This window comes from Zootoca vivipara, chromosome 6, assembly GCF_965207765.1.
Source record: "Zootoca vivipara chromosome 6, rZooViv2.hap1.1, whole genome shotgun sequence".
Classification (NCBI taxonomy): Eukaryota; Metazoa; Chordata; class Lepidosauria; order Squamata; family Lacertidae; genus Zootoca; species Zootoca vivipara.
This window is the reverse complement of record NC_142589.1, coordinates 61,438,028-61,448,316: the sequence shown is the minus strand read 5'-3', so window position 1 is coordinate 61,448,316 and position 10,289 is coordinate 61,438,028. Positions and strand designations below refer to the sequence as shown.

Below are 10,289 nucleotides of genomic sequence, written 5' to 3'. Positions count from 1 at the left end.
GAAAGAAGCACACAAAAGTTACTAGCCTTGAAAAATGTTTACTAAGCCTACTGGGGGCTCAGAGAAGAGGCAAAACACCCCCTTTTACAGCAGCTGTGAGCTTCCATCTGTCTACTCACATGCAATTCCTTATCACCTATGGGTATTAAGGGGTAATTCTTAAATACAAGGCTGGTAGAACTCTTCTGAGATTATACCACTATAGAAAACAGATGGGGAAAAGCATGAGAAAATATTCAAAATAGCACCAGGGGTGAGGGGAGAATAATTTTCCAAAATGCTACTTTTGCATTTTGTCATGCAATTCCTTCACCTACATTTATAACTGGAAAATTCCCAAGAGAATTGAACCATGTGATTTTTCTGATCATGTAGATCAATGCTTAGTGTGTTTCTATGACAGCAATGTCATTTTGAAACGTATATACTTACATTTAAGCTCACCAATGTAACCCTGAAAGAAAAGCACTAGAAATCAGAGAACAGAGTAAAAAGGAAAAAAAAGAACAGTCCAAGCCAAACAATATCCAGCTTTATTAAAGGTACTTTTCATAAAACAATCAATCAATGGTATTCAGGCAGGACATGGTCTACAATCTGCAATGTTTTACAACAAGTTCCAACTCCCCTTTCTTCTTGGACTACCAAAATGTAAAGTTACTATATAAAACCCAATGAAATCTTCAATTCTTACTTGGAACAGGGAAAGTTTAGAGTGAGGGTGGACACTTTCACACTTAGTATGTTGTTTAACAACTTTTCACAAGCCTACCCTGACTTTTAGAGGAAAACAAAACTGTAGAATTCTTAATTTGAAGATTCACAATATAAGAAATGTGGCCCACCCCATAGTATTTGACACCAGAAGTCTGGATTGCCTGACACTGTGAGTACGAATCTGATTTATGAGAGCAAGTATCAAAAGACCCTATGCCACACTCAAAGGAGTGGTAAATGCAATGCAAAAGACAATGTGAAAGAACAGACAGAGGAAGTCTAAGTACTGTTTTAAATGTACTTTCTCCTCAGACACAAGCATTTTGGGAACTTCAGTGTTCACTCAAGTATTTCAGAAACCAAAGATGAACAATATCAGGGAATCCCCCTTTCTTGTGTCCATGTAGACCACCTCTTGTAAAATTGTTGGGGGGCTTTTAAAAGCCCAGGTTCTAAGTAACAGAGTCAATGGCATTTGTCCCCTCTCCTTCCCCCAAAACACAACAACGAAGCGTTCTGTGTGCTAACAACATAGCTTTTAAAAAAAAAGTAAAACAAAATTCTGCATTGTTATAAAACTTGATAAAAAATAGTATTTCAAACTGTACAGTCACCAGAAGTACACAGTTATCAAAAATTCACACAATTCACTTGGCATCCCCAGCACCTTCAGCTTTCTGTGCCTGAAAGACAAAGGCAGTCCCGTCAGAGAGTTCTTTATGCTAATGCGAGCTTACTACCCATATAGGCCAATGTCTGCATGAATCTTATGTAAATTGTATGAAACAGACACACACCCATTTTCACAATACAAGCTATTATGAGAAAGTATTGATGTTAGACTTGAACAGAAGAACAAAGACAAATATTTCTTACATAATTTTAAAAAATGCAATCTCATATACAATTGGGAGCATACTATTCCATTCATACACAATCATTCCACAACAAATTAACAAAGGAGTTTAGCAAAGTAAATAAACTACTATATTGCTATTATACCTGGTCTGTTTTGGCATCTCCATTTTCTGCAGGATTGTTTCCATCCTTGCCTGCATCAGCTTTCCCCTTCTTCCCCTTAGGTACCTTCTCAGCCTTCTGCCAATCAATGGAAATAATTAATAGTTCACAAACCACAAACATCTGCTGATATAAAGGACTTCACACAATTTAAAGCAATTGTTTGAACATAAGTATCTCAGACCAGGGAACAAAAATGTATTCGAGCTCAAATTGCATACAATTTGAATTTTACCTTTGGAGCTGTTTTTTTAGGTTTAGGTTCAGGCTTTGGAGGAGCAGGTTTCTAGAAAAGACAGAACAATTCAAAAGTAGTTTTGAAACAATAAGGTATTTGTTCACTTTAGTATATGATGTCATCCTTAACAGCCAACTTAATCCCTTTCAGGGTGTCAATGAGTTGACTATCAGTAGTTCTTTAGAAGTTACTACTGCTAACAACCCTAAAGGACATTCCATCACACAGCATACTTACAGCAGATAACCTTGCTGATCTCCGCTGTGGCTGTTTTAAAAAAGAAAAGTTAACCATTAGAATAATGAGTTGTTTCTTTTAGAATAGACCTACAATCCAGCATTCAAATACACACATTACATTCTACCTATACAATTTTCAAGATCAGAAAGCTAACATACTTCTAGTAGCGTATCTCCATCTGACAGGTAAGGTTAAAATGAGAATGTGGTAAGAAAGCTACATACATATAAATATTTGCAAATTACAGTACAAGCTTAACCATCTCTACTCAGAAGTAAGCTCAACTGAATTCAATGGTGTCTAGTGGCAAGTGAATACATTTGGGATTTCAGGTTTAGTCTATAACATAAAAATATAGTAATGCTCTTACCTCATCCTTTGCTTTGGCCTTGTCACCCTTGGTATCTCCTTCAGCCTATAAGGAATTTAAAAAGTGAAACAGCTGAAGAAACCCTACGCCAACAATCTAATTTCTTCGAAGGTTTTAAAAACTTGGATAAGCTGTTACTTAAATATATAAAGAAAATTATTTGACAATCTCATCTTTGTCAGATTCCTTTTCCCTCAAATTTTAAATTAGCACACGTTCTCACAACTACTTAATATTATTTTTTCTCCCTGTATACTGTACAGAAAGCTGCCATATATAGAATAAAACCATTACTCAATCTAGCTCAGTATTGTCAACATTGACTGGCAGCACTTCCCAGGGTTTCAGACAAGTCTTTCCCAGCCTTATCTGAAGAAGCATGGATTGAACCTGGAACCTTATGTGTGCAAGGCAGATGCTTTACTACTAAGCTATGGCTTTTATATTTTAAATCAAGACGTTGGCATTTTAAATCCTAGGCTCGGAAAACCAATAAATTGCTTGTGAAAAATCAAGTAATTTTTCTTGTTGCATAAAGAAAATATTATGTGGCATAGAAGATGCTCCCCTGGAGCCATATAGCATCAACTATTGCAATATTCCAATTTATGTTCCTACAGAACCAAGTTTTACTCAATGCAAGTTCCCATAGTTTTTGACAATTAAAATTTCAATAAATTTGATATAATTATTACTAGTATCTTCTCATTTTTTAAAAAATGGCTACATTGTATGCACTTCTGCATCCTTAGTGACCATATGTTCTCCCAATGAGAGATGTGTTTGTGGGAGGGTTGTGTGGATAACAGCATTGCCAGATGCCCCTAATTTTGATGCATTATTCTTTATTCCCTAACACTGCAGCTCTAGGCAACATAATGGCTCCTTTTATTTCAGAACACTATGACCTCTATTGAGTCTGTGTAACAGACCCAAGATCTCACTTATTCCTGGAATTTTGATCTTGCAATTTGAACCTTGCTTGCCTGCCTACCCCTAGTGCCTCTTCAGACCTATGAAACCACTCAACTGTGCGACATTTAAGGCTGTACCGACTCTCTGTTGCTTTAAGCCTTAAGGGATCATCCCTAGATTCAGAGCTCAAGGAACTCCCCTGGGCCCAACATACCCCCTCCTCCCAAGACACAATTGGGGAAACCAATCCCGAATGCCTCTTGAAGTGAAACGTGGATTTGGCAACGTAAAGGGCTCCAGAGAAGCAAGCCACAACGTGTACGTGTGTGGGCAACTCTAACCCTCCTTCGCCTCCCAACACTTAAGATGGTCACTTTCACCCTTAGAGAGAAGGAAGGGGGAGGGAAAGATTCGCTAAGGAGCGCATGTAGGGCGGGAGGCGGGGCCTCTTCAACATCTTCACTGACAGGGGAAACCTCCATCCCCCGCGCAAACAACTGACAAGTCTCTCGCCAGGACTCAATAGGGCTGATCTTTCCCCTCCCCCAGGGCTTTCAAAACTACCGCTTTTTTTGCCTTCCCGCCTTTTCGGAAGCGCGGGGGATGGCGGGGGAGAAAAGCCTGCGCACCCCCACTATTATTTATTTGTGAAGGGGGGGGAGGCGGATGACAGAACGCGAGTGGGAGTGCGCGCACGCGCCCATTTTTCCAACGTACCCCGCTTTATGTTTGCACGCGCGCGCACGCGCGCGCCCAAACACCTACAACCAGCCACGCACGTGCCTCTCTCCAGCCAACCACCCTCCCGCCAAAAAAAACAGCCAGCTAGCTCCGGTTAAGCTTAGTCTCTTATCTTCTGTATCTTACTCCTCTGCCCACCCGCTGGCGGGTGCGTGCCCCTTCCCTATTGGCGGGGACATAAGTGAGCGCGCGGGCGAGAAACTGCCAATGATTAATATTCTCGCGCCCATTCGAGTGCGCGCGCCCCCGCGCGCTCCATCTCTCTCGCTCTCTCCTCTTCCTTATAGCTCCCCCCTCCCTACCCCCGGCGATCAAGAATGCGCGGCGGTTAACGGTCGTTCTCGCTCCGCTCCGCCCACTCCTCCTCACTTTTAAGTCCTCAGAAGCACCGTCGAGCCGCCTCGCGCGCGCGCGCTTCCCCCTACCTCACAACCGTTAACTGCTCGTGGTGGAGGAAGGAAAGGAGAACCAGAGAGGGTGGGGGGAGAGGGAGAAAGAGGAGGAGAAAGGAAAGAAAATGGCGGCTGATCTAAATCTCATCCCCGCATAAGCACCGCTCCTTCTGCAAACTACCATGTCTCTTCCCCACTTCCTCCTTCCCCGTCTCCCGTCCGAGCCATTCGGTTCCCTCGCCGCAGCCACGTACCTTTCTCTTGGGCATGTCGGCGGCGCGTGACAGAGGGGGAGAGAAAGAGAAAAAGGAGGCTGGGTTGGAAATATTAAAGCGCGGTCTCTGTAGGAGGGAAGGGAGAAACTCAACCGCCTGTAAAAACAAAAAAAAGGAGGGGGTGCAGAGAAGCCGCGCAGTAAGGAAGAGCAGAAGAGGAAAAGAGAGAAAGGGGGGCTCCGTTTGTTGGGTTCGCTCGTGTCGCTCACGACCCCACTAATTTGAATCGGGTGTTTATAAAGTTTTATATAGAGCCGGACGCGGCCCAACCGGTTCCAGCCGGATCCCCACCGCCCCGGTCGCCTATTGGACAGAGCGCATCACGTGGCAAGGGCCAGCCAGGGCGGGCGCTGCGAGGGGAGGCGAGGAGCTAAGGGGGCGCGCGCGCAACTAGTAAATCCTCCCTGCAAGAGCTGTTGCTCGGTCTTTCGACCACGGCGCGAATTTGTTTTAATGACAACAATAAACAGCAATACGAAGACCGACCTTCGGCGTCGTATAGATTTTTTTTAAAAAAATAAATAATAACCCGGACCTCTTTTTCGTTACGTATGTACGCAAGAAAGAAAATGCATTTCGTAGATTCTTATACCACTCTTGCTGCCTCCACCCTCCATTAAAAATAATAAAGAAACACTAATCTCTCTTAGGTCTTAAAAATGCACTGCAAAATTTAATAATTTGCTGACAAGGAGCTCTCTGCGTAATCTTCACAACTCCTCTGGCGCGGTGACTGGACTTGCGCCCAGGTAAGCGTATATAAAGCTTGCGGTCGAAAGTTACCGCTGAGAAGCCCGTGCGGTGTCTCTCTCTCGCTGCAGGAGGGCGAAAGACCGACCTGCCTGGAGCACCTGCACAAGCCATGGCGCGCCTCTCCTGCGAAGGCGCAGGCAGGAGGAAAATGTTTCCGAGAAAGGCCTTTCCCCTGTTCCAGGCCCTCCAAGCCAATAACAACAACAAGAAGAAGAAATCTGGGTGGAAGCTTGGGTAGAAGAAGATGGTGGCCTCTTCTAGCGCTCGAAGGGAAAGGAAGGTGCGGTCATTGCCTAGCTGAGGAGGGCAGAACGCAACCCACAGCGCCCTCTTCCTTTTCAACCTTGACTACGAACTGGCAGGGTCTCCCTCAAGAGCGAGCAGCAAAGGGCCTCAGGTGCAGCAGCCACCTCGCCTTCCCACTCTCCAAAGGGAGAAAGAGGGCGAACGGAAGCATTCTTGTGGCGCGGGGACACTTTTACCGAAGACGCTTTCTTGACAGGGGCCAGGTGAGGAGCTGTCCTTTTCAGCACCATTCTGTCCTGCTGCTGGTACAATACCCACCCCAAACCCCAGCAGTTAGAAAGAGGCAGGGACAGATATGGAATACCTGCAGAATAAGGCATGTTGCCCACATTTGATCTGTCATCATATATAGTGTCTCCCTTAACATAACTTGCCTTGCAATGGACACACCATGCAACATCATTACAGCTTGCACTATTAACTGGTAAAGGCTACATTCAGGGTGAAGTTAAATGAGAGAGTTGCAGTGATGTCTTCACTCGTACGAATAATTTCATGTAGTTTATATAGCATTAGAACACATTCTTCAATTGCACATGCACTGCTAATGGTGGAGGATCTTATCGTCTTTGTTCAGAGGCAGAATGCCACTGACTAGGCAATTGCTGAGGGGGCTGTATGTGGAACCTTGCTTATGGGCTACTTTGGGAAACAGAATGTTGAACTAGACACAACTATGTTCACAGGATGTAGTGATGGCTACCAACTTGGGTGACTTTAAAAGAGGATTAGACAAATGCATGGGGGTTGAGGCTATCAGTGGTTACTAACCATGATGGCTCAACTCAACGATTCTATGATTCTATGATTCTATGCTCTGCCTCCACAGCAGAACACCAATTGGATTTCCAGCAGACATCTGGTCGTGCACTGTGAGAACAGGATGCTGGATTACATGGACCATTGGGCCTGATTCAGCAGAGCTTGTCTTCTTATGACATCCTTCACTGCATTTCACTTGGGAGGTGCTCCTGCCAAGGCACCCAGAGGAGCCTGCATGCTTCCCCATGACTGTCCAGAGCAGCAGAGCAACCGTCTGGGGAGCATGTAGACGGGCAGGTGGGCTCCTAGCCAGAGTGGAAAGGTGTGATTTTTGTGCCCTCCTGGGCCTGCACCCTTGGCAGGGCCAACTTCACAAACTCCTAGATATGCTCCTGAGCTCAGGGATGGGGAATCTTTTTCAGTCTTAGGGCAAAATTCCTTTGTTGGCAACCATCCAAGGCTGCATGGGTGGCCAGACACAAGGGTGGGTGGAGCAAAGAGAGAGATTTACTTTTGTACATTAAGCTTCCTTCCAGCGGTGCAAAGATTCATAAAATGTATGTACTTCCCTCCAACCAGGCAAGCAAGATGTATTATCACAATTCAAGGTCACATTCTAACCAGGAAAAAGTACTCTAGGAAGGGCATGAGATTGAAGGAGCCCAGGCCAGACAAACAGTCATGGAGGGCCACTTTTGTACCCAGACTCAAGGTTTCCCATCCTTGCTTTAGATTAGAATTTTAAACAGGTTGGAAGTGCAATATTAGTAACTACACTAAGCACTTTTAAGATTTAACTTTTCATATGCCAGTTGCCAAATCTAACAATCTTCAACTTGCTTTTGTTCCATCAGGATTCTAGTTATATTTCACTATGAACAGTTACTACAGTAGAGCTAAACAACTTCACACTCTTAAAAATAACTCAAGTTGGCCTCTTACTCTCATTCTCCAGGAACAGAAATACCCCTTAACAGTAGGTGCAATGAACCACATAACTGCAACACAGCTGCCATTCATTCCAATTGTTCTCAGTGTGATCTACAAGCCATTTAAACAGGCAAGCATGTACTATAAGCCTGTTTAGTCAGATTAAAATCATTGACATTAAGCACAGAAGCAAGTTCCACTGAAAACCTACTGGACACCCTGAAAATCTGCTAGAGGGTGGTTGAATGTCTTTTTCATTCATAATTTGAGCCACCCAAGGCAGCTTTAAAAATACAAAGAATTAAAACCACAAAGCACAAATGTATGCTGGGTGGGGGTGGGGCGTGCAGAACAAGCAAGCAGCAGATAGTACAAAACCCGGAATCCAGCAAAATGTCCCACCATCCAGTCCAAAAGCTTGCCTGCCAGAACTGAGTACGCTCCACCAAGGAGTTCCCAAACACCCAAATATTTTGGTCACTGGGAAGGATCATATGGGAGCAGACTGTATTTTAGGTATACTGTACTGGTCCCACACAGTTGAGAACCATGAAGGCAAGTGTCCAGCACTTTCAATTGCTCCTGAAATTAGATCAGGAGCCAGTGCAAATTATTTAAATCAAGAGCCATAAGCTCCAAAAACGCTGTGCAGTAGTCTGGCTGCTGCATCCTGTACTATCAGGTTTCAGAAGATTCAGACACACAACATCCCACCCCCAGCACATTAACAGTAATCTAGTTTTGATGTGTGACCATGACAGCTGCAACTGGCAGCTAGCATGCTTGCCAGCATAGGATGCCACAGTAACTACATTGATGCAAACTGTTCTGTATACACCCAGTGATAATAAATAAATAAATAAAATAAAAATTCATTATTTACACCCCGCCCATCTGGCTGGGTTTCCCCAGCCACTCTGGGCGGCTTCCAACAGAAATAGTAAAATACAATAATTTATTAAACATTAAAACCTTCCCTAAACAGGGCTGCCTTCAGATGTCAGGTCATTATCTCCCCCACCCCAATGGCCAACCTTTGGCAGGTAAGTGGGCATCACCCATCCATCTGTCATCATGATGCAAGTGATATGTTGGTAGGCAGTCCCACTCCCTATCAAAAATTGACCCATGAGATGGGATGGTGGTGTTGAAGCACCAAGTAGGATTGAACCCTGTGCTCACCTGCTCAGGATTCAGTCAGGCTCCCTGCAGGAGTCTGCTATGGAAGCATGTTCCCCATAGGGAATGCACTGGTGAAGTAACACCCAGCAGGATTTAAAAAAAGCCCATCAGCTGATGGACACGTGGTTGTGATTTTTGGGGGAAATGGCATCACAAACCAAATTGGATTCCCTGAAGCACCAAAACTGACCCATGCACTGGAGGTTGCCCACCCCTGAGGCGGTTTGGACTGGTGTGCCTACATCTACTTCTAAACCATGTAGACAAAGAAACACCTTCATTAAGGATGTTGGACCTCTTGTTTCCCACAGAACAAACCATTCACGTTTTTCAACTTATTGATTGTAAGTTTTTAATGCAGAAGAAACATTTACTAATAAATATTCTTTCCCACCTCTGAAAAGATAACACATGGCTGGGAGATTATGTGCATGCCCTGTTCAAGAAACAGGAGACACATTCCCTTTAGAATTCAAGGCCTTTCTTAAAACGGCTGTTTCGGGCATCATAAAAGCTATAAAGCTATAAAGATTCAGCTTCCAACAGTAGGTAAAGCCACCGCATGAGAACAAAGTTCCAATATTTATTGTATTTCTGTATATATCCTTAGCTACTTGCATTGAAATAGGACACAATTCTTAAGTGGTTTGATGATTTACAATATCAGTTTTCTGAAAATTGGCTCATCCTCACCATTTTTTAAAAAGATAATTAAACTGCACATTTCTTCTTTGGATTCACAAAGCTTTAGAATAGGAACTTTTAATAATTTTCAGCTTATTTTTAAAATAAGCTGTCTCCCCCCCCCAAAAAAATGCTTTATTCATGGCTTGATGACATAATCAGCCTCTTTACAGCTGTATCCAGCATGCTGAATCTGCAAGTTTTTTTATTTTTTAAAAATGACATTTTCTGGTGCCATCTGAAAGTAAAACACTTAAAAAAAAAACCCAGAGAGAGTGCGCGCAAAGTATGCTGTATTACAGGGGTCAGCAAAATTTTTCAGCAGTCCACTGTCCCTCAGACCTTGTGGGGGACTGGACTATATTTTGAAGAAAAAAAAATATGAACGAATTCCTATGCCCCACAAATAACCCAGAGATGCATTTTAAATAAAAGGACACATTCTACTCATGTAAAAACACCAGGCCTTAGTTTGGGGACCCTGCTGTATTAGATACACCTCCAGCAAGCTGGAGTGTCCAAAGCTCTGTAGCACATACAGAGCCAAGCAGAAAGAACATTCTCCCAATTTATGTACCACTTAATGCCAAAATAGTTTTGGGGCAGGCAATGTATGTTTCCTTGTAGAGCCTCACAAGTACACAGGTTCACCAAATTAGGGTGATTCTATTGTTTCTGGCCACACACAGAAAGTTGAGATGAGAATTTTTATTTTTATTTAACGGGACAGCCAGTCTTCTAATTAGGCATCAAAAAAGCCCATC

The 10,289-nt window shown here is 43.5% G+C and overlaps 1 protein-coding gene across 2 annotated transcripts; it reads right to left on the bottom strand.

The window, feature by feature from the left end:
- Positions 1-510: 510 nt before the first annotated feature.
- HMGN2 (high mobility group nucleosomal binding domain 2) lies at positions 511-6,085 on the bottom strand. 2 transcript variants are annotated; one of them, XM_088672359.1, is made up of 6 exons: positions 5,692-6,085; positions 2,586-2,630; positions 2,213-2,242; positions 1,973-2,023; positions 1,720-1,815; positions 511-1,400 (listed from the first exon to the last, which is right to left on the bottom strand). In XM_088672359.1, the coding sequence occupies exons 1-6, from the start codon at positions 5,770-5,772 to the stop codon at positions 1,365-1,367; spliced, it is 339 nt and encodes a 112-aa protein (XP_088528485.1). In that variant the 5' UTR covers positions 5,773-6,085; the 3' UTR covers positions 511-1,364. The 2 variants fall into 2 exon arrangements, with proteins under 2 accessions (XP_088528485.1, XP_034974499.1); XM_035118608.3 differs by lacking the exon at positions 5,692-6,085 and adding an exon at positions 4,888-5,126.
- Positions 6,086-10,289: the final 4,204 nt, after the last annotated feature.